This window comes from Apodemus sylvaticus, chromosome 3 (genome assembly GCF_947179515.1).
Source record: "Apodemus sylvaticus chromosome 3, mApoSyl1.1, whole genome shotgun sequence".
Taxonomy (NCBI): domain Eukaryota; kingdom Metazoa; phylum Chordata; class Mammalia; order Rodentia; family Muridae; genus Apodemus; species Apodemus sylvaticus.
The window spans coordinates 58850745-58874877 of NC_067474.1; the positions used below are offsets into that span (position 1 = coordinate 58850745).

General features: G+C 51.1%; 1 protein-coding gene across 1 annotated transcript in view; it reads right to left on the reverse strand.

The window, feature by feature from the left end:
* The window catches only part of Shb (SH2 domain containing adaptor protein B), a 107300-nt gene extending 83780 nt beyond the window's left edge, over positions 1 to 23520 (reverse strand). Inside the window, exon 1 of the mRNA XM_052176420.1 lies at positions 22269 to 23520. Coding sequence (XP_052032380.1) covers positions 22269 to 22961 — 693 coding nt within the window. The 5' untranslated portion in view covers positions 22962 to 23520. The remainder of the gene's footprint in view (positions 1 to 22268) is intronic.
* Between the last annotated feature and the right edge of the window lie 613 nt (positions 23521 to 24133).

A 24133-nucleotide genomic window follows, 5' to 3' on the forward strand; every position in this document is an offset into this window, starting at 1 on the left:
TCTGAGGCACAGGGTGGGATGCAGAGGGGATGTGGGATGCCTGTGCCACGCTGATGTAGACCCAATGCCAAACACCAGTGCTGGACACCAGTGCTGGGCTGTGCTACAGTGGTCCGAGGCCTCCCTGGAGGACATGGTCAGGCTGCTCCCTCGAGCAGGCAGCACTAAGTGTCTTCTGGATGGAAGTAAAGAGACCAGTGTGTGAAGCCTGGGAGTTTATTACAGGTCCTAGGACCCTGCATACCAGGGCTTTTAGGGCTTATTTTTAGCTCACTGATTAGGCAAGCCGGTGAGCTCTAGGCATCCTCTGGGTCTCCACCTCCTAGCACTGGGATCACAAACAAGCATGCCACCATGTCTGGCTTTTCTTTCTAGGGTTTTAGACAGATACAGTGGCAAGAGGTGACGCAAGGGCCCATAGCTGATCTGTGGAGAAGAAACAGGCAGGTAGAAAATACTATCCTGGGGTTCTCAGCAAGAAGGTAGCTTCAGGGAGCTTGGTACCTAGGGGAGGGCATCTGTCTTTGCCTAAGGTCACTTTTCTTTAAGTGAAAAAGTACAGCCTTTGTTCTTTAAGTGAAAAAGTCCTCAGGCCTACGACTCCCACAGCCCTCTTTCCTAGTAGAGAACCTGTCTTTGACTTCTAGGCAGTGGTCCACTCTAGGTACTATGCCCAGAACCAGCCACACTGAGTCCAGCAGCTAGGAAGCAGCTGAACAGGTAAACCTGCTAAGGCAAAGGCACAGGCACAGCATAGGTCTGGAGTCACCAGCAAGGCTCCCAGGCACAGTCCACAAATGTGAGAGGGTGAAGGGAGCCAGTGCTACAGGCCCTGGCGTGAGGAGCAGGAGGCAGCTGGGAGGACAGGCCTGCCTTGGTCCAGAATGGGCACAGGCAGAGAGGCCAAAATCCATTAATTCAGAGGAGAGTTGTTCTTCGATGATGGAGAAAGAGAAAGAGACCATCATGTTGGGAGGCATGGGCCTTGAAAGGCAGATTAAAGGAACTCCCCATAGTCCAAGGCAAGGGAAGCTCTTGGGAAGCCTTGTGACTGCTGCAGTTGTGCTTTTATAAGAGGGATGTGATCTGCACTGTCCTTGATAAAGACATCATGGCATGGGCAGGACCAAACTCAGAAAGCACTAGCAGAAACACAGACACCTACAGTGGGAGCCTTTAAATGACCACAGCCAGCCAAAGTCAGCCAACGTCAGCTTTCATGCACTCCTTCTAATTAGGCCTTGAGCCTGGTACACAGCACCTCAGCTCTGCCTTTTCTTCTTCAGTTTCCTCCTGAGTTTCTGAATATTAATCTCAGAGTGATGTCACAGGCAGAGCTGCAGTCTGTTCTAATTATAACGCACAAGAGGCACAGCAAGGCTGACTGACGAGAGGCTGTGTAGGCACCAGGCTCTCAGACACTGGAGCAGCAGGGGAAAGAGCTCAGGCCCTGGGGAAGAACCAGACATGTGCCTGTCCCTGAGCAAGATGTCTGTGCAAGTTCCTTAAACCTTCAAGCCTGGGTCTCATGAGGACAACACAATTACCTGCCTATAAAGATTGTCACAAGAATGAAGGAAGGCTCCTCGCACAGTGCCAGGCAGGCTTAGGATGTTTTAGAAAATCCAGTCGTGGGGCTGGGGACGTGGCTCTTCAGTAGGGTGCACGCCTAGCATGTTTATGCCTATCCCTAGGTTCTGCATAAAACTGGCCTCGAGGTTCGCAACCTGAGATCCTGTGGCGGAGGCAGAAGAGTCAGGTGTTCAAGGTCATTCTTAGCTACACACTGAGCTGCAGGCAGGCCTGTGTTACACAGCCCTTAGATTAAAAGGGGAGGAGTAGAATCCAGATATCATCCACTGTCTTTGGTTGTCCTTTAATTACAAACCTTGCCTCCAAAGTGTGCACACACCCTCTTAATCACCAAGGGGCACACGCTGGGGGATGGGGGGAGCCACAGCCTTGCTTGGAGCCTTCCTGACTTTGGGGTGACCGGAACCATCACTTCTTTGTCTGTAAAACAAATAGGTGGGGGAGGAGGTAGGTCCCCTGTGCCTTCTGAGGCAGCTGAGACGGTGTGGAACTTCTGGCTCAGGGCAAGCGGAAAGTGCCCACCTGGGGCCAGAGAGCCCTGCCTCCACAGGAGAGCATCTCCATTCTGCCCACATGTCAGCTTCCCTCAGAGTTCACTTGTGAAGGCTCTTGGAAGGCCAAGCCAGAAAATCAGCAAGGCAGCAGCAGGAACAACAGGGGCCCAATCCCAGCCTGGCCCCGCACACTAGTTCTGCTGGACCTACCTCGGTAGCTGAATTCCTGTTAGCACTTGCCAAATGCCCTCAACCCTGGGTTTTCCTGCAGGGACGGACCACTCACACCCATTTCTTCCAAGGCTGACCAGCTCTAGAAGCTGCTCATATGCACCTCCTGGCCAGGCCCCACACTCAACCTGTTTTTGCCAAAAATCCATGATTGTGGCAGGCTGTGCCCTGTGCCTGACAAACTTTTATTCTTCCCCAGTCACTTTCCAGGGTCAGACTTTAACTACCCCACTTCTATCCAGGGCTGCCCACCCCAGCCCAATTCCCAGCCTGGATTTCCATCTAACACTCCACTTCCCTTGGCCCCACGCCACCGCCTGCCTCCATCTTCTCTCTGCCTGGCCCACATGGTCTGTTCCTGTCCTCTACATCAGCACCAAAGCAGATGAGCTGATTACCTCCTCCCTCAGTGACTTCCCCTCATACTTAGATCCCAGGACTGAGGAGCGCAAACCATTATGGTTAGTTGGGAGAAGCCTGAGGTCACCAAGCTTAGGCCCAAGCTGGGGAAGAGAGTTCTGGAGGAAAAGAAACCTAGGGTCAGTGGTACCTGTCCCCCACATGTCACACCAACTGTAGGCCAGTCCTGGGAAGAGCCAGCACTGCCTTCAGCCCTCCAGAGTGTGTGGGCAGCAAGGAGAACTAGGAAGCACAGTCAGGGCCACATCCCCAGGGCCAGAGCCAGAGAGCTGAGTGGGATTCAGCAGAGGCAGGGCCTGGCTCTGCCGGGGCGGCCCACTCTAACCTGCCACTGCACATAAATTACAGGGAGGAGGCTTGTGGCCAATTGGCTTCAAGACTGGCCCAGCCTCTCTCCAGCACAAGGAAGCACTTTATGTAGTCCAACGCCTCATTATCTGGCATCTCAGTCACACCGGAAAGGGCAAATAATGGGCTAAGAGCAATACATGTTGCATTATGAAGTCACTCCCTGCACAAACCTGTCCTTGAGTCCCCACTGCCTGAGAGGCAAGGGCTCAATTAACAACTTACTGTGATATTTGCGGCCCTTCAATCTGACCACAAAGGAAACCCCCACCTCCAAAGGGGGAAAAATCTCTATTTAGCTTAGTTCATTCACAAAATATTTGTTGAATACCTGACGTTCTGGGCACTACGCTAGGACAACTGAAGGGCCTGTCCTGTCCGTCCCACCCACTTGGAACTCTGAGCAGACCACAGCCTAGAAAATGCTTTGTCCTCCACTCAGGGCTACTCAGTGACTGGCAGCTCTTATCTTCTCCCACTTGCCACTGAAGAAGAAAGCTGCTGTTCCCAGATGCCAACCTGACACACTCACCTAAAAGTCTCTGCGCCATACCAGAAAAGCAGGCAGCTCAAGCAGGCCTGCTGAGCCACAGGTGCTTACGACGGGGCGTGTCTTGGCTCCTCCGCAGGACCCTGGGTTTTTAGGTGTTTTCCCATGTTGGAGTTACAGTCAAAATGACAGAGCACACGGAGTCTTTAGACGTTAACTGATAAGCAGCCCTAGGTCCACTCTGGGGGTCACCTATGAGGTGTGGAGCTCTCACAGTCTCTTTCCAGAAATCCAGCAGTGACAAAAGACACGCTGTGACCTCTCCTACCGGGGCTGCAGACTCGTGCACAGAGAAAGGGAATGAGGAGGAGGAGTAGCATGGCAGCTGAGGGACACAGCAGGCTAAGGGGGACTGTGATTCGGAGGCATGCAGGTGAGCGCTGCCACTCCAGGTAAGGCAAGAGGTTTCTAGCTGGCTGGCCTGGAGGCAGTGAGGCAACAGGAAGCCTTTCTAAGAGGTAAAGGGTGTGCAATGTCAAGCTAGGAGGCTGGACGCAACCCAAGTCATGGAGGAGTTTAAGCAATGACATTATCTACAGCCACGTTCAGAAGGCAGACAGTCTGACCAGAATCATCAGCAAGATGGCTCAAAGGGCAGGGTGCTTTATTGGGCAAGCCTGATGACCCGAATTCAATTCCTGGATCCTGCAATGGAAGGAGAGAGAACCAAGTCCTGAAGATCGTCCACTGACTCCCACGAGTGCGCCATGGCGTGCTACATGAACCTGTATGCATGAACACACATGCACATTTGTGCATACGAATAGGATTTGATTGGGGTTTTTTTGTTTTGATTTTTGAGACAGATTTTCTCTGTGTAGCCCTGGCTGTCCTCAAACTCAAAAGATCCACCTGCCTCTGCCTCCGGAGGGCTGGGATTAATGTCATGCACCACCAACTGCCCAGCTAATAGTGACTTTTTTTTTTAATGAAAGCAACAAGGGCTATCAGGTATAGGACTTTTCTTAACAAAACCATAACAATAAACCATCTGTTAATATGTCCATTTCTTAACCCTTTACAATGCATCAGACTATACAATAAGAGATCTTACCCAGGAAAACAGAGTTGCTAAAAGACCAAAAGATGGTGGTTTAAAAAAAAAAGTATTTTTGACATGAGACTGTGGATAACTTAAGTACAACTCAGGAGACATCAAAGACCTGCATGCCTGGGCCGGCCAGAGGTGGCTCGCAAGGAGCTCAGGGGATGGAGGGGGTGGGGTTTTCCATGAACTCAGAAGGTCAAAATGGGTTTGGATAAAATGCAGCAAGAACAAATCAATATGGCTTTGATTAGGAAGAGGGGCACCTCTTCTGTGTCAGCAGCAGGGTACAGGAGCCCAGCCCCAGCTATTCATTTACTTTACTTGCCCACAGCGCCTTCTGCACTGTTAGGGCAGAGCTAAGTCGACCGGGTTGCCAAAAGTCTAAAAGCCTAAAATTCTTCATCGTAACACACTTTGTACAGAAAGCCTGCTGACCCCTGTGTTGTACAAATGAAAAACTAACACAGGCCAACAACGTGTTGTCACCCTTGAGGCAACCACAGACTCATGCCTGAACACCCTGTTGGTCCCTCTTAACCAAGTAATTCCCCAGGGAGGCCCACATTTCTTTGAAGCTCTTGGCCTGGTAAATTTTCCACCCTCTGCAGTTTTAGATATTAACTGCCTAAGGCTTTTCCAAAGCCATTCAGGTGAAAAGGTGGGTGATCAACCAAAGAAGGAGCACACGGGCCTTCCAAGAGCAGGCAGAGTGCCGTCCACACAGGAGGACTGGAAACCATAGTGGGAAACGTGGCTTCCTTAGGAAGCTGTGTGACTTCTGGTGTCTCCTTAACTGCGGACAACAGTCATTTGATGACTGGGCCTTGGCCTGACAGTAAGAAACCCACACTCCACATTCACCATGATTTCTGAATCCTTCTTACTGCATTCCATGGGAACCTGTGGTCTGGAGATGGCTGCGGCCTTTGGGGAAAGACTCCCGAACAAGAGTAACCCCTGGCCATTTTACAAATGCAGGCCCAGTGGCTCAGACAGAATAGGACCTGCCAAGGCACCTGGCCTTGAACACTGGAAGTTCAACTCACCCAAGTGGCTTGGGTTCCAGGTTCTGTGCCAGCTGAGAGGGGTCAATGAAAAATAAGTATGTGTTCTCAAGGAGCCCAATCCCAAGGGTCCAGATAACACAGGAATATCAATAAAAACAGGGAAGCTTAGCAGGCCTCAGGTGTGGCCCTTGACCTCCAGGACACCTCCCTTAGAAGAAAAAATGGAGCCGGGGCGGTGATGGCACACGCCTGTAATCCCAGCACTCTGGGAGGCAGAGGCAGGCAGATTTCTGAGTTCGAGGCCAGCCTGGTCTGCAGAGTGAGTTCCAGGACAGCCAGGGCTACACAGAGAAACCCTGTCTCGAAAAAAACAAATCCAAAAAACCAAAAAAAAAAAAAAAATGGTTGGTACATTCTTTTCACATCTATATGGATCACAATGGGGCAGTGCAGGGGCCTAGCTCATAGCACAGAGTACAGCATGCCCTGGAGACCACAGAAAGCAGCTGAAACAAGACAAAACAAAAAACAAAAAACCCAACAACAATAACAACAACCAACCCCGAGACACAAGCTGAACTGTCCCCTCCCTAAGACTCGGGGCTCCTCAACTACCAGTGGAGACACACCTGCAGCAAACACACAAGGGAGGCTCTGAGACTTCATTAGGCACCTGCCTAAGGTGTGCTTCTGCCTGCCTCCTGCTGAGAAGTTTGAGAGGAAAACTGTCCCCTGTCTCTAGAGCAGCAACATTCCACAGCCTGTTCACAGATGTCACAGCAAGACAGACAGACAGAACTAGAGAAACAGACGAGATCAAAAGACAGGCTCTTGCTCTGGCAGGTAGCCAAGAAAATCCCCACCCCTTCCTGGGTCAGGAAGACAGCCAGTCAGGCCCTCTGCGGTGGCTTCCCTCCTCCCGCCTACTGCTCCTGAGGGAGTTATGGAAGAGAGGGTGTGAACTTCACCTTCCTGGGCCTGACAGTGCATTTCCCATACAGTGCTAAGCACAGTCTGTGGCGGCTGGTACAGACAGATGTCCGTCACATCCAGCACCGAGGGCTAGCATGGATGAGCAAGTCTGGTAGGCTTATATAACAAAGGGCTTGTCACCACTTCCTGTGATCACCAGCATTCCAACACAATGAGACACCCTCAGCCCTGGCTTTGAAGTTCAGCAGCTCAGTCAGATGGCCCCAGCACAAACCTCAGCTGGTCGCTGCGGGCCTAACTTCCTCACCTTCCTGCTCCCCTTCACAGGGAGCTGGAGACTCACTGTTGTTGATATTGCTGTTTTGTCTTGTTTAAGTTCATTTTCTAATTTGCTTTTGTGAGGAAATAATCTGCCTTTGTTCTTGAAACTGTAAAATAGCCCAATCGGGTGACAACCACTGCTAACAGTTCGGGTCCATTTCCTCCCGGCCCCTTTTCTACAAGTGTGTGTGAGAGGTGGGGAACGCAGGCTTCTGGTAGGCTTCTCCCATCGTGGGCGCAGCTTCTCCCTCTCCAGCCCCAAGTAGTTGCTGAACTCCGAGCCTGTCAGCTGCTCCTTTTCACTACAGGCATGAGTCCCACATTAGCCATTCCCCGTGCTGGGACGCTTAGAGAATTACCAGTGTTTTGGTTTTTTCCAATGCTTTAAAGTAACCTGTACCTAAATCACCGTAACGCTCTTCATCCTATTCTTAAATAAATTCCCCAGACTCTTGAGGCGCCTCTCAACTGTGTCACCATGCTCCCTCACTGTTTCTGGTCATTCTTTTTTGACCCAAAGCATGCCAACAACTAACTTTGTTTCTGACAACATCTTGCCTAGAACGCAATGCATTTGTGCACCACCACACCCTGCTGTGCCTGCTGGGGAATGAACCCAGGGCTTTATACCCTGTGTATATATTGTTTGTGTGTGTGTGCAGGAATGTGGGTGAAGGCCAAAGGTGAATTCTTGGTGTCTTCCTCCTTGCTGCTGACCTTGTTTATGAGACAGGATCTTGTCAAGTAAACTAGGCTGGCCGGCCAGGTAGCCCCAGGGGCGCGCCCACCTCTGCCTCCCTAGTGCTGGGATTACAAGCACAAGCACGTACCACTACACCACACAGGTTCTGGGGACCAAATCTGGTACCGTCCTGCAGGAGCATTCTAAAATCAAGTACATGACACTCGACAATCTACAACACAGACTGCTACAATATATTCTCTAAGTCAAACTTGTGATTTTGAGTCTACCCACATATGCCAGTCAATGTTTGAATATCTCTGGGCCGAGGTTGGTAAATGCCAGAAGTCCTTACAAACCGGTGGTCTTTCATTAAAGAACAGGTAACATCACACCACAGTTACAGAGACAGACTAAGGATGACAATCTTACTGGGATGGAGGGGCTGACCAACTTCTAGACTGAATTCCAGGTTACGTGCCAAGCCCCATTCACACAAACCTTTGAAATTCAAATGTATAGCTCTTCATAGGAAGGCAGGTCTCTGAGCTCTGATTCATATTTGAATTTTTTTTTAAAGAAAAGTCTGGGGAAGACACAAGAATAATGAACCTGGTGTTCTCTTTCAGTGTCTTTTTAACCACAAAGTATAAAATAACTAAGAAGGAGAGACATCATACCACTGAAATCTACCTTCACGGTACAAAAGCCAGAGTACCAAGGGACCCTCAATCTGCTGAACTTTAAAGCAGAGGAGGTGGGGGAAGAGATGCAGAGGACGGTATTCAAAGGATGAAACGGTTCCGTCCACGGACAACAAACTGACCACCAAACCACTTCAGCAGCAGCAGCCCACGTAGAGCCAGTTTCTGCTGCCACCAGAGGCGTCATGGCTGAAACCTTTTACTGATGCCTCCAAACAGTCTGCCCGAACTGAAGTCTCCTGTTTCAGAATCAGGCCCACGGCCACCTTACCCCCACAGCGACCCTGCCATGAGGCAAGGGCAGGTTAACAGGACTCAGCCACGCCATGAGTTCAGAGTCTGCACTTGAACAACCTCCAGGCCCAAGGCCTGGCAATGTGATCCCAGCCGTCCCAGCATTCTCAGCTGTCCTGCAGGTGACTGGCAAGTGATGACACTCACTGCTACCATCCTGTCACTTCACAATCACACCACAGATGGGTTTCAAATGGATCCAGGCCCTGTGGACGCCTACTGAGCAGCAGTGTGGTTCCTCGATCTGCGAAGTCTTCCTTCTGGCTCCCTTGCTGGACAGAGTAGCCAGTCACAGAACTACAAAGGCAGAAAGAACTGGTTCGGGACTCCTCGGGGTCCCCCAGGCCAGCAAGCATCTCCACAGGCTGCTGCTTTGCTCTCGTGACCCAAAGTGCTCTGAGCACTTACTGTTTTTCAAAGATCATGTCCCCTGGGAGGACATTGTCCACAGGCCACAGGTCAGGATGACATGAAACCCCATGCTCCCTGTTCAGAGGACATCAAGGACCATGAAGTCCACCGTGCTTCACTGTGGCTGCTTTCTAGCGGCCACCATCGGTCCTGACACCTGGGAATGCCTCCGACTCCAGACAAGACAGCAGAGCCTCAATCCCAGCCTCAAGGGCCAGCTCCGTCTATCTTCCAAATACACGCGGCCATCTCCGCCAGCTCCTGAGCTCCGTGCAGATGCCGATCCCTTGCTGCTCTGCCCCTTCTTGCCTCAGAGAATTTGCTCTATGTTCTTTCAGAAGTGAAGAGTTACATCTGCTGGGCTTCCTCCGCCTGCTCACTATCAGCATTATCAAGGTGTGATACACAGGGTCCCCAGTCCACGGGACCCTGAGAGAATGTGGACAGCTGTTCTGGAAGCTGAAGTGACATACAGATACCCACGGAGGGCATCTGGGCTATTGACAACAGCGATCGTGAGAAACCTATACCTTGACAAGTGCTTGGTCAACTTCCCTCCACTGACCAGTGCCTGTTCTGAGAGCCACCTGAATGGCCAGCCTTGTGCTTCAGGGCTTAAGGATGCAGATTTGAGTCGGATCCTTGCTGCCCTACCTACAGACATGACATCTGCTTAACTGAGGCCCCCATCTCTGGACGGACTCAACTGAGGCAGGCCTCCCCACTGCTCAACTGAAGCAGTCTCCTCAGGCTGCACAGGTTTTCTGAGAGCACCCAGACCTGACCCTGTCACTTCCATGTTCCAGTGTCTTACTTTTGTCTCCCACCACATAAGCCTAAGCTGCCCTGGTGGCCTCATAGCTCTGAGACCACCAGGTGATACAGAGCTTTCCTCTCAACACCCCTGTATCTGTGCTGACAGGAGGTTAAGGGCAGCCAGAGGGACCAGACTGGACTCAAGACCCAGGTCCAGATCTGCCTATCATTAGCCGCATTATCTGTGCTTCAGTCTCCTCCTCAGGGAGGGGGGCTCGTAAAATGTGTGGGACCCTGTGAGGAGCCCAGGCTAGAACTCTGGCTGGTCCCAGGGAAAGTGTTTCCTTCTGCCCTTCCCTGGCAGAGTAGGAAAAGGACAGCCAGAAGCCTGAGAGCCAAGCCTCACATCTAAAGCTGGGCTGACGACCAGGATAGGCATTGTCAAAGTAATACAAAGCAATGGCTTTCTTTAATCCTCACAGTGATTGACACACTTCCCCTGAACAGCATCTCTAAAGTGAGGACCCTCATGGCACCCCCTCGAAGACCCACCATGAAGCTCAGACATGGAAAAGTCACCTACAGTGAGGGGTCAGGAAACCCCACTGCCATTAACCCCACACAGCACACGAGGCATTCCAACCCCACAAAAGCTAATTACTTATTCCAAGTTACATAGCTTCTAAGCCCAGGAACAGCACAGAAGATTAGGCCTTCTGTTCCCAATACCAATGCTGGTTTCAAGCCACAGTCAGTGGAATGTCACTGGGGGTCCTACAGCGTTTGTATCAACAGTTCTGAACCCTTAGTTATGGCCTTGCTGACTAGCCCCCAAGGACAAGGAGAAATGTCCAGCTCCTAACACCATGTTACTCAGCCAGGCAACCTCTGCCTCACAAGTCTGCTAGGTGCTGAAGTCCCATGGTTCCTCCTGCCTGCTCCCTTCTATCTTCAAATCCTCTCCAGTTCACTCACGAATAAGACCGTGCTCCACACCCAATCTCTGGCTTTTCTGAGAACTTCTGAGCACTTACCATGGCCCACCTACTCAGAACTTGCTCTGGCCAGTCTCCTCTTTATAGAAAGTTCCTGAGTTTGAGCTTCAGCAAAGCCCTCCTCTGTGATCCCAAAAGGTCCTTCGCTCTTGGTGCCTGGCTGGGAACCTGGCTCTCTAAGATGGTGTAATAGCAGTGAGAAGACGCCATCACACATTCACAGGTCATGTTGGAGAATCCAGAGGTAAACACTTTTAGGAAGGCAGCAAACAGCTAAAGCACATCTATACCAGGAAATCCAAGAAACCAACCGAAATCCCAGTTCTCAAGGAAAGTTAGCAGGCCTTAAAACCAAAGTGCCTTTCTAGGACTGAAAGCAGGTATCAAAACACTTAACCTGTGTACCCAACAATTCTCCTTCTATTAAGCCAGGGAAATAATCACAGGAACTTCTGCTAAGAATTAAGTTACAAAGGTGTCCCTCAGAATCCTGCTAATTTGGTGAAAACCGATACACAAGAGAGGTGCAAACCACACAATGCAAATATTAATCCCTGCTGCTGCATGTTTGAGACAATGTAGGCACCATTCTATGTCTCTGGGCAGAAACAACTTTTTTTTTATTTTTATTTATTTATTTTTGGTTTTTTTTTTTTTTTCCTGGAGACAGAGTTTCTCTGTATAGCCCTGGTTATCGTGGAATTCACTCCGTAGACCAGGCTGGCCTTGAACTCAGAAATCCGCCTGCCTCTGCCTCCCAGGGTGCTGGGATCGCAGGCATGCGCCAACACCGCCTGGCTAATTTTTTTTTTTAATTATTATTTAATTGTAACACTCAGCTGAAGCGGTAACAGGTTTGGTTTTTGGTTTTGTTTGTTTTTAAAGATTTATTTATTATATGTAAGCATACTGTACACTCCAGAATGGGGGTGCTGGATGTTGGATCTTGTTAAGGATGGTTGTGAGCCACCATGTGGTTGCTGGGATTTGAACTCAGGTCCTTCAGAAAAGCAGTCAGTGTTCTTAACCACTGAGCTCTCCAGCCCCAAGAAACATTTTTTTTTTTAATGTTGGAAAAATAGATATGTATACTGAAGATGCTGAGATTTCAGAACACTGATAGGTTAATAATCCTTATTTTCTCTGAATTGTGTAGTTGGGGTTGGCATCTGTTAGTTTTCTTTGTATTTCCTGTATCAAACTTTAATCCTGTTATAACAGGTAAAGTTGCCACTAAGACTGATACATAATACACTTCCCAATTCCTGCCTTTCTGAGAACCAGCTCTGGGCACAGCTAGCCAATAGAAGGCGGGTAGAGGCTGCACCATCCCTTGAATGCCATGCATTCCCTAAATCACATGCTGTGGCTTAGAATGTACCAGGAGGATTGTGGGGCCGCCTGGCTTTCTGAGAGCCCATGGTCACTGTGACAGTGATGTTGCACCCTTGGGAACTTTCTGGTCATTTTTATGTTTGGGTTTGATCCTCAGTACTTCTGGTGGGGTTTGGCATGAGAAGCTGGGAAGAGGAGTGGTCATTGGCTTCTATAGCGAAGCTCTGTTAGGGTTCCTAAGGACACAAGAGACAGGGATGACCTCTGGGACTGCAAAAGAAACCGAGAATACTGGGACAAAAGACTGCCAGATGAGGGGTGGGTACAAGGACAGGGAAGACAAACAGAAGGGGCCCATGTCCTGCCCTGCGGCTGGAAGGTGAGCTTACAGCAAAATTCTAAAAGGCCTCTCACTCAGCAGACCAAGTGCTCCACCAGTAAGCTACATGCCAATGCTGAAGCAACCTTCTCTAAAACCTGCATCCGTCCATGCAACGGCTCTGCTCAAAACTTTCTGCTGGCTTCCTGCTTCGAGTTCTAGTGAAAGATCTCTCCTATACCCACAAGGTTCAACTTCTCTGCCTGTTCCACACCCCTCAGTCTCCACCTGCCCTGCCCAAACATGTGGCCCTCTGCACTGCCCCCTGAGCAACCCTGCCAGCTCCTGCGTCCCCACCTCCCGCTTGGGCCTCTCTTGTATGCAGTGTGTGCAGTGAGGTACAGCATACACCATCTGGCCTATAGTTAAGTCCCTTTGAAATCTCTTTAAAAGGGCATCCAACCCAAACACAGCCACCTTAGGCTCCCTAACCTACTCCCAGGGGGAGTGAGGTACTCATGTTTGGTGCGTGGCTCTGTTCCTATCACCCTCACAGAGCAGTGCCCAGCACACAGCACCTCTAAGCAAGAAATGCTGACGGATTAAAGAGAACACAGAAAGCAAGGCCATCCCCATTCCAGTTGAAGAGTTTGGGTTCAGCCAGCAAATGCTGCTCAAAGGACCTCTCCACCTTCTCTCTCTCTCTCTCTCTCTCTCTCTCTCTCTCTCTCTCTCTCTCTCTCTCTCTTTCTCTCTCTCTCTCTCACACACACACACACAAACACACAACAGTCAAAGCTACTTCTTTCTGGGCCTGTGGAAGCCACTATCTGACCATTAGTTACTGTAAGCGCCTCCCAGGGGTTGTGAATAACCCATCATCTCCAAGACCCACTCCCTCAGCTTTTCCTTTCCAGCATGATGGGAAATCCAGGGCTCCCCTTGGAGAGAAGAGAAAGGAACTGAATGACCAAGAGGAAAAGTCAGTCCTTCCTGGCTTCGCATTGAGAAAGTTCGCGCTTCTCAGGAAGTCAGCACCTCTGACTCTGAAAGTGAAACATTAATAGAAGTATTACTGGAAAATACCAAACAGGAAGCAAAGGAAAATTCCATTGTGGAAGTAAGGCCCTCCGTCCATGTGCCTCAATAGCCTCCGCAAAGTGTTTCAGAATCAAAACATAGGAAGAAACGGAACTCAATCAGGCTGTCACCCTTCCGGCCGACTCAGGCTCTGGCCACGCTGCCTCCCTACCCTGGCTCAGAGGGCACTGGACTCAAGAGAGGCAGGGCAGGCTCAGCTCCTTCCAGTGCTGATAGGGACTCCAGCACCTTCTCCAAAGCAGATGTGAGAGGCCAGTGAGTTACAGGTATAAAAGCTGACTATGGATTACAAGAATGCAGAGCCAGCCACTCTTGTGAGGTCTGGGGAGATAGCAAAGAGCAAACCAAGCCACAACGTAGAAAATCGGTGTGATGCAACGTGAGGCCACACATCACAGTGCCAGTTTCAAATTTCATCTCTGCCTTGTACTAGCAAAATAAGTAAGTAGGTAAGGTGGGAACGGAAGTAATGTGTACATCAAAGGAGGACGGTGAGGTGCACACGGCACACAGTCCGGGTCAGAATACATGCAACTCTACAACTAGCGAGCATGGGAGTGCAAACTCCTTAACAACAGTAACTACTCTTTCTGCCCAAGCATCTCCTCCTCAGAGGAGCCTTCCTGGCTTCCTTCAGCTGACGAGTATTTCCCCTCCTCTCTGCGTCAGGAACCAAGGTGCTGCCTGGACCAGTCTCTTCAGGATCTCATCTCCCCCCAAACCTGTTTACATATCTATTCTGTTATGTAGATAAGAGCCCAGTTCCAACCTAGGTTCCTGTGTCCTCAATCAGACGTTCCTTAAGTGCTGGCACTGGCCAGTTCCTGCACCATCCAGTATCCCCCAGCTTTGGACAATGGTCTGCATATAAAAATTCCTCAGACAATACAGGCCCAACAGGAGTTGAGAAGCTACAGACAGACCACTGCAACCTGTTTCCATCAACGTACCCCCAACCAACAGGTGCCATCAAACAGCCAACAGCCCAGTTTTTAGCTGTAAAACCATTAAGTCTTAAGTCTCAGGCTTTGTGTGTGTGTGTGTATACACATAACCAAACAACCTAAAAAGAGTTGTTTTTTTCCAGGGATCAAAATCAGGTTGCTGAGCCATCTCTTGGTCCCCAAGTTCAGGGTCATGTTGTTTTGTTTGGTTTGGTTTAGTTGGTTGGTTTTTTAAAATGACCAAAGCTGACCTTTGCTTCAATGGTTCTGCAACACAAGTTAAACTCTGCAGGGGAGGGTTTGGCTACAAGACCAGAGGAAACCACACCTACCTCAGATTTGCCTTTTAAAGCCAAGGTGCAGCCCAGCAACTTTTAGGAGCAGGGAGAGGATGGGGATTGCGTCCCGAGGTTAAGTCCAAAGGCCAAGGCCAAGTTTAAGTCTTGTTCCCAAGAGTGTCTAATTAGAGGAGGCAGTCGCCTGACTGCCTTTTAGGAAATTTATGTTCTTTCTAGATACGCGCAGAGGTACCACCAGCTTTCATCTTAAAGCAGAGCACACACAGCCTAGCTGGTCCTAGGGGGAGGGAGGTCTGGTGTTAGGATGAGAAGACATGACAGTTACAAGCCACACATTTCTGTGCAGCTGTCCTCTGGGATGCAGAATTCCTCTATAAAATAACTCAAGTGCAGCATTAACATCTCCTCTATGGAACTCAGCAGCAGACAGGAGAGGGAGTCCAGCTGTGGGTCAAAGCAAGGAAGGGGCCAAGGGGAATATTTGGTGGACAAATATTCAAGGACAAGGGGACATGACAGCCAGCAGTCAACAGCAGGGCCGTCTTTCTCAGCTGGGAAATGGTGAAGCGGTCAGTGGAAAGCACATAGGGAACTCAGAATGCAGTGTGCACCTTGCTGTCCTTAAAAGCTACGACATTAGGTTCATCACTGATGTCTCTAAGCCTCAGCGCCTTTATCCATAAGATGGGCTGGCAGTACCCACAGCAGATGAACAACCCAGAGAGCCTACAATGTCTTGCCATCCCTGTCCCTTGCCCCACAATTCCGCCTCTCTTCCTGCCTTGTGCTGTGACTTGCTTTGGTCAACAGCATTCAAAGGAACAGTGTACCAGATTCAAACCTCAAGAAACCTCAAGGGCTTCTGCCCTTTCTTGGAACCCTAACCTGCCACAGGAGCAGGTGCTGAGGAATGTGGGGCCATACCGAACCGGAGCTGAATGGCACAGCCCGACAGCGCCCTAACCAGAGTGAGACCCGTCAAGACAGGACATGACACTTGGTGTTTCATGCCCGGGTAGAAAACTATAACCTGCAGGCCAGCTGCCTGGCTTTGAAAATAAAGTCTTATTAGAACACAAGTATTCCTACTAATATATTCTCTAAGACTGCCTTTAGATACAATGACAGAGCTACCCCACTGTGATGGTGTGATGAAGACCATCTCAAACCTGAAAATATTTACTGCCTGGCTCTGGCCCTTTAAAAAAAGAAGAAAAAAAAAAGTAGGCTGACCTCTAAGGCTGGAATGACATGGGCAGGAGCAATAGCTGATACAGTATCTGGACCAAGAACCTAGACTGGCAGTGAGGACTTTGTGACCAAGGAAGTGTTACAATGAAGCTTTCTGCGGAATTAACACTAAGAACAGCTTTGACAAAATTTCTCTCACTCTCCTATCAAGGGTTGGGACATGAATGGGGAACCTGTCCTTGGCTAGCAACTTTGGTCCTAACCTTTTCCAAAAAGGACATTTTATGGGCTGCAGAAGATGGCTATTAATCAAATAGAAATGGCTGACATTTTGACCCTGGCTTCCATTAATCCGGACTAGTGATTTTATGTGAAAAAGATCAAATGCCAGGTCAGCTCTTCTGCATCAAGCCCCCCCCAACCCCCCACTCAGCATGGGAGCCTTGCTCCCCAGTTCCCTGCTCAGGCCCTCCTGCCGGCTGTCACTCAACAGTCGCTGCTGCTTCTGGAAGCCCTCCCCTTGCCAGCATTCGGGCTGGTCAGCCTGCTGGATGCACCTCAATCTCTCCTTAGGCCCTGATATTGTTTCCAGGCTTCAGCATCTAGTGGGCGTGTTCGTTTACTGATACTCAAGGGATGTTGTTTCCAGAACCTTCCTTAAATACTACAAACCAAGGATGCTATGTCTCCTATATAAAATAACATAGTAGACTAGGCGTGGTGGCACACATCTTTAAGCCAGACCTTAGGAGACAAAGACAGGAGGATCCCTGTGAGTTCAAGGCCAGCCTGGTCTACACAGTGAGTCTCTGTCTCAAACTGGAATAAAAAGGGGAAAGGTACAAGGCTGTTTGCTTTTCACATACCTTAAGTCCTGTCTAGCTGACTTACAAGGCCTAATATAAAGTAATACTACATACATAGTTCCATAATTGTTTCTGGCTTAGGAAATAACAAGAAAACACAAGTCTATGTATGGGTCAGTAATTGTGTTTCAATTTGGGGGCAAAGTTCTGGGGATTGAATCCAAGGCCTGGTTGTTCTGTGTGTAAAGCCTTCCTCTAAGACTGAAGCATTCCATCCTTCAGGAAGGTTCCTTCAGCAGAAAGGGAAACAATTTGAAACAGGAAGTCCCTGAAACTGACCAAATTCATTAGGCCCCACCCTGCCAGAGTAAACTGAGAGCCACACCTCAGAAGGAAGCTGGCTGCAAAGATTTGAGTGTTGCTTATATCTAGTTAAAGTTTTGTCACGCAATACTGGTATATACTAGACAAATAATTACTCTTACCACTAAGCAACACTCAGTCCTCTCTTTTTTACTTTTTATTTTCTGTGTTTTGTCTGCATGCTAACTGTGCACTACATATGTGTATGATCCCCACAGAGGCCAAAAGAAGGCACTGAACCCCTTGAAAATGGAGTTGCAGATGATTGCGAGCTGTACATGAGTTCCATGCTGGTGCAGAGAATTGAACCCAGGTCCTCTGGAGAGCAGAGAGTACTCTAAATCACTGAGCCATCCCTCCAGACCCAGTCTTTATACATCGGACTTTGAGGTCTAAATTGCCCAGACTGGCGTTGAACACTTTGTAGCCCAAGTAGGCTTTGAATTTATAATCCTTCTGACTCAACTTCCAGAGAGGCTGGGAATACAGAGCTGGTTTTCTCTAACCCCATTTGAGTGGCAGGGGGTTATGGTTAAGGCCACAGACAGCTGCAGAACAGGACACATACCCTGCTGTTCTCTGATGCAAACCTCCGCGGCCACACTTACTTTCTTCCGAATTCCCCCTGCCTAGCAAAGAGCTCAGAAACTGCTAGGTGTTTTGTTGTGTGGGTTTTTTTTTTTTTTTTGGTTGTTGTTGTTTAAAATTATTATTAACTATTCTTTGGTATGGAAAACGAGTTATTTAACACAACTCTATAGATGCTGATAATATACCAAGTGTTGGTACACATTAGCATGTATTTAAAACCTGAGAAAACTGATGCCCTGACGCATTCTTGACTTTCTCAGGTGTACTGGAAACACCACTTTCCCAACAGCATGACTGAAGGAAAATCAGTTCTACCTACTCAACCTACCAAAAGGCAATTTTCTTTTTTCTGCCAGGAGCTCAGGGCCTCCCCACCTCTTACCTGATATATATTACAGTGGCTCTCTAAGTATCTCCTTCCCTGGGTCAACAGTCTACATGGACGCCCCTATGCAAAAACTCACCTGGAAGACGGAAATGGAAGCCCCCACCCCACCTCTGCTATATATTGTCATCTCTCACTTCCCAAGCAAGACCCACCGCATATGAGATTCCAAGAACACACCCAACAAATGAGTTTTTACCATCATGAGCACATGTACACACACAAGCCCCCTTACAGCCTGCAGGCATCCCGTCCCACTTAATTCCCACTTCCACCTAGAGGTTCATCTTAAATGACTACTTCCTAGAAAAAGACATCCCCACTAGTCCTTGGGACCCCCCAAAAAAATCACTGTGGGGAGGGAGCTTCTGCACCACAGATTACTGCACCCTTAACCTCCACCCCCTCCCCCACTCCACTCACCCATGCCTCATCTCTGAGCACAGAGGTGGTTACTAAATTATGTTGGGGGAGGAATCCGGAATAGTGAAAAGACTCTTTTCCAAGAATGACTGTAAGGAAAAAAAACACCTCACTGGAGATGTCGCAGTGGTTGAGTGGGATGTGGCCAGGGGATGTTTGTACTCACTCTCCCGGGAGAAGAGGTGATACCTTAAGTGTGCAAGAGAGGAAAGGGTTCAAGTGTTAAGGGGCAGGAATGGTATGAGTAGCACTGAATATGGCTGCACTAGCTGGCAGCAGCACCACATGCCACAGAACTCTGAACTCAGGTCTGGGATTAAAGCTGACGCTGGCCCTAGCCAATCCTCTAAGGGCACCAACAGGAGGTTGAGCTGCCCCAGACTAAGTAGGATTTTCCTGAAGCTACTGGTAGGCACTGAAGACAGGTTCGGGATGTTCAGGGCTGGATCACTGTAGGTCTGGCCTCCCAAATGTTGTCTGCTAGAAATAATATGAAAACCAGACTGCCATCTGACTGCCAGATGGGGAGGTACTGGCCACAGACTGAGCTGGCGATGGGCACCTGCAGCCTGTGTTCAAAGCCGTCCTGGCCAGGAGACTGGGGAATTAGGCGGAGAAGAGCCATCGTGGCAACGGAGTTGACAAAGTGGGACCTGAGACCAGAAGGAGCAATCACCTGGACATTTGTCAAAAGGCTAAGTCTCAAGGCTCCCAGCAGAACTGTTGGGGGAATGAATGCATTAGAGTTGGAACAGTAAGAACGTGAGAGACAGAGGATGGCAGAGGGGCTGTGAAGAACTGTCTTCTAGCCATGGACAGCCACTGAACTGATGGCAGCTATGGTCACCCACACAAGACCCATTCAAGATCAAGCCAATCAATAATCAGTCAATAATCATTCCAGCATGGGTGGGAGGGGAATTGTGAGGCTCTAGCCCTGGCTGGGGAGCTTCGGGCAACGGATAGCTCTTGAGGACGGGGTAACGGGGTTGGGAGGTGTGGGGTGGCCATTGGTACTTCGCTCATGCCCGCACAGGCAGCACTAATTTGACTCAGTAGATGGGTTTGTTTGTTTTTTTTAAAGGAGATTAAGGAAGGACCAAGTGCGTGGGGTTAGGGTAGAGAGGGCATGGGGAACTAAGAGTAGAGGTGATCAAAATACGTTTGTATTTACGTATGGAGCCGTCAAAAAGTCAATGAAAACAAACATACAGGGTTTTTTTTTTTTTTTTAAAGAAGTTGCAGAGGAGGGCTGAGGATGGAGGTCCCTTGGTAGAATTCTTGCTTAGCATGTACAAAGCACTGGGTTCAGTCTCTAGAACTGCACAGAACTAGATGTGGCCCATACCTGTAGTCCCCACCGTTGACAGGTGGTTACACATGCCTCTAATCCCAGCTCTCGGGAGGTAGAGGCCAGCCTGGTCTACAGAGTGAGTTACAGGACAGCAAGGGCTACACAGAGAAACCGTGTCTCTAAAAACAGAAAGAATAAAAGGAAGGGAAGAAGGAAGAAAGGGAAGAAAAGAAAGACACGGGGCAGAACTGAAGCCCATCCTTGGCTACCTAGTGACTTTAAGGTCTGCGTTGTTCTCAGTCTTATCTCAGAAAGTAAATAGTGTCTCAGCCAGCCTTCCAGGACACTCCACTAGTTTGTCTGCTGTCTTGCAACCATTCCCTTGCAGCCTGCCTCCCTTCCTCATGACAGAAGGAACATCTGGTAACTTCCTCCCTTGTCTCCCAGGAGAGGCAACTTTTAAAAGATCAAAGCTTCAACTTGTGAAAAGAAAACCAACTCAGAGAGTTTCTTTAAAACTGTATTCCCTACCACGGTTCAGCTCAGTTTACAGGTCCTGGGCCCAGGCCCTGCAGCCCCTCTAGGGTCCTGTCCAACTCTAACCACACAAGACTTCATACTGCAGTTCTCTAAAGCACCACACATTCCTCCAGCCACCTCCTGATCAGTACTAATCACTACTGGCTCAACAGTGGAGACCCCATTTAACCCCAGGCCCCATCCCAGGATGGCCTTTGTCACAGCACTCAACACAGACATACCCTACTCAGGAGTCCCCTTCCAGTGCCTGGTAGAGGAGAGCAAAGACCCATGGGAAATATGGTGACAATGAAGCCAAGTCTTAGGTACACAAGACATTCCAGCTACAAAGTATGATTAGTAGGCATCTGTAAGTCTTAACTCTAATTGGGGGAAAAATGTTTACAACAATTTTGAAAGCCACACAAAGACTTCAGAGGGCAAGCTGAACCAACAAGCAGTAAACAAAGAAAGCCTGCCCCCTGGGGGCAGTGGTCCTGGGCAACCATGGGATGCTGACTCAAGTGAGGTGGGCTGCAAACCTCTCCAGGCTCTCCCAGTGAGCACCAAACTGAGCCTGAGCTGCAGAAGTTTGTCTTCCAGGAAACATCAACCACAAGCCCAGCAGCTCAGCTCTGATCAGGGACCTCTCTCCTCTGCCCCCTTGGTGACTGTATGAGTCACCAGGGCTTCCAGCTCACGGTCATCACTGTGGCATCTGAGCTTCCAAGGTGTGTGCTCACACCGTTCCAGGGGACACTAGGCTCCTTCAGGCTGCACACACCATCCATCCTGGACAGACAATGCAGGATGACCCCAGAGAGAAGATCAGACAGCCAACTGTCAGGAGGGCATCTCCTTCCTCACCTCTCCGGTAAAACAGAAAGAAGTCTTGCCAAGCACGGGCTGGCAGGTAGAAAATGTCACCCCGCTAGGATTTCCAATCTCTTATCAGTCCAGGACAAAGTTTGAGCTTGAAAGCAGTGAGGGGGAGAACACAGGCAGAGCAGGGGCCAGGACAGCCAGGCAACACTGCCCTAAAGATCTCTCACTGGGCCTCAGATTTAATCAAAACACTGCCTCCAAGAGAAGTAGGCAGAACAAGTATTTTATGGGGGAAGGGAGGTTAACTCAGGAGTGTGAAGGGAAGGAAGATTAGAGGGGCCTGGCTGTAATTAACTCCCTTGTTATGAAGCAGGGAACAAGATGGCCTGATAGATTCAGCAGGGGATTGCCACAAAGGCTTCTCATTCCCGAGACATTACTATAGGGATAGAATCGGGAAAGAAGATGGAGTGGGCAGAGGAGGGGCTCTTTTTTTGCAGACTGCCTGCGGAGCTGGGGAGAGCGGGTAGGAACCACCAGATAGGTAAATCTTCTGGGTGGACGAACCTTTACACCGGAAAAGCCTGCGTGGGGGTTCCCAATATAGCTCCAGTACAAAAGGCCGCTTGGCTTCGGAAACCTGGCATGCAGAGTGGGACGTTTAGAAGCATTTACATACACACATTCAGGAGCAGCCAATAAGGAAAACTATGACCGGGAGATTTCCCTTTCCCACTCTAGACCTCAATTCCCATCTGCATCTGGGAGAGGGACCACTACAGGAACCCCAGGATAAACACGAGTAAATGCTCTTTTAGGCCAGCCGCTGCTGACTTTTCTAGGGGAGCCGGAAGGGCTGGCTGGGTCTGTCTTCTGGGTAAAGTTAGGCGGGGTGCTCTCGCTCTGGCTCTGGGATCGGTAAGGGTGCGTTTGGGGAGCAGAAACCAAAGAGACAGTCTGATCAACCATCTGGCAGAATGCGCTCAATAGCCTAGACCCCAGGATGCCACAGCAAAGTTGATGCAAGGGATGGGAAATGTGGCAGTGCCTCAGTTCCCCATGCATTCAAGTAGCTTTGGATCTTACCTTATCTTTCTGACCAGCTCCGGTCTCCTCGGCGGCGCACTTGTTGAGCAGTTTTTTGCTTCCGCAGGTCGTCGGGCTCCAGGTGCGGCCGCCAGTGCACACGCCTCCCGGAGGGTCCCCCGCAGCGCCCGCACTCTCCACTTTGATGAGTCGGTGCTTTGGAGAAATGTAGCGCACCTCCGCCGGCGTGGCCGGCCGCCGCTCGCTGCTGCTGCGGTAGAGGTGCGGAGAGCCGGAGGATGAAGACGAGGACGCGGCAGCGCCGGCTCCCGCCGCCGCGCAGCAGCAGCCCGCAGCGCCCGCTGCCGCCGTGAAGGCGCGCTGGCCCCCGCCGGGGTCCCCGCCGCCGCCGCAGTAGTCCAGGCGGCACATGGCGCGCAGTTTGCGCAGCGACGAGCCCGGCCCGTTGTACGGGTCCTCGAAGTCGCGCTCCTTCTGCGCGCGGTAGGCGCGGATGAGGTCACTCGTGCTGCCGCTGTCGTCGGGCAGAGAGCCCGACGAGGCCGAGAAGCAGGCGGCGGCCGACCCACAGGACGCCGAAGACGCCGAGCAGGCCTGCGGCACGGCCTGCGGGGGCTGCTCGCGCCGCTCGCCCCGGCGCCGCTGCTCGCGGTAGTCCGGCCTCGGCGGCTGCGGCGGACTCTTAGTCTTGCTGTTGCCCAAGCTGAAGTACTTGTTCAGCCACTTGGCCATGGCGAAGGGCCGCCTAGGGCCGCGGCGCGCGAGCCCGGTCCACCGCCGCGGCCATTCGGGGGACAACGCTGTCGCCCAGTCCCGCAACGCCCCTGCCCCGGTGGGGGGCCGTGCGGGGCACCCGTCGCCAAGTTCAAGTTCTCGCAGCCGCCGCCTCCTGCCGGCCGCCGCCCGGCTCCGGCCGCTGCTGCACAGCCCTCCGCCCCTGCTGCGCGCCGACCGAGCTTCGGATCTCGCGCCCCTCACAGACGTGTCTCATAGGGCCCCGGGTCGCCTAGAGCGGAAGACCAGGCGCCCCCCGCCGCGCACGCCCGCACCCAGTGCCCCCACCTTCGCGGAGAGCGCCCCTGCCCCGTGCGAGCTGCGGCCAGCTGCGGGGTTTCTCGAGTGCACCGGGGCGAGCCCGGCCCCGCCGCGGGTCGGAAAGCAAGCGAGCGAATGAGGGAGGCGGCCGGCGCCTGGCGGAGCCCGCGCGCCCCTACCCGTCCCGGCGGCGCCTGGCGCTGCCGCTGCCTCTGCTGCCGCCTCCCGAGCCGCCGCGTGTGTGACACTCCGCGGCCAGAACCCGCCCTGCGCTGCGGCCCTGCCCCTTCCTGCAGGCTCCACCCCTCCACCAATGCCCCGCCTCCATCCATGCCCCGCCCCCGCGTGCGGCCAGGAGCCTCCCCACTAATGCACGAGCCACCTCCTGCGGCCGCTTGGGCGCCAGCCCCCGGGTCGTGCCCGAGGGCGCCAGCGTCTAGCTGCTTGGCAGGCCCTGCCTCCCTCCAGCAGGGACTGCGGCTCTTTGAGGCCAAAGCAGTCAGCACAGTCCCTGGGGGCCCGCGCGCTGTGCACTTTAGGAATGGATGCCCACCATCGAGGTGGTAGGCGGGCTGCACTTAACGCACGACCTCTAGTTGACCGAGAGGACCGTGCAGTGGAGATGCCCTTAATGAGAGAGTGCCTGTCCCTCTTCTCTTTAAAGGGACAGAGACTCCGGTTCAGCTTTCCCGGCGCCGGGTCTTCGAAAAACTCTTTATGCTAATGAGTGTATTAGCAATCCAGATGACGGATGCGGACGCGATAGGCGGCTAGGACTAGGCGGGGCACCAATCCCGGAGCAAGGCTAAGGGGAGGTCCGAATGTTTGCTTACCTTTTCACCTTGTAGGAAGTGGGGCTTTAACCCTGT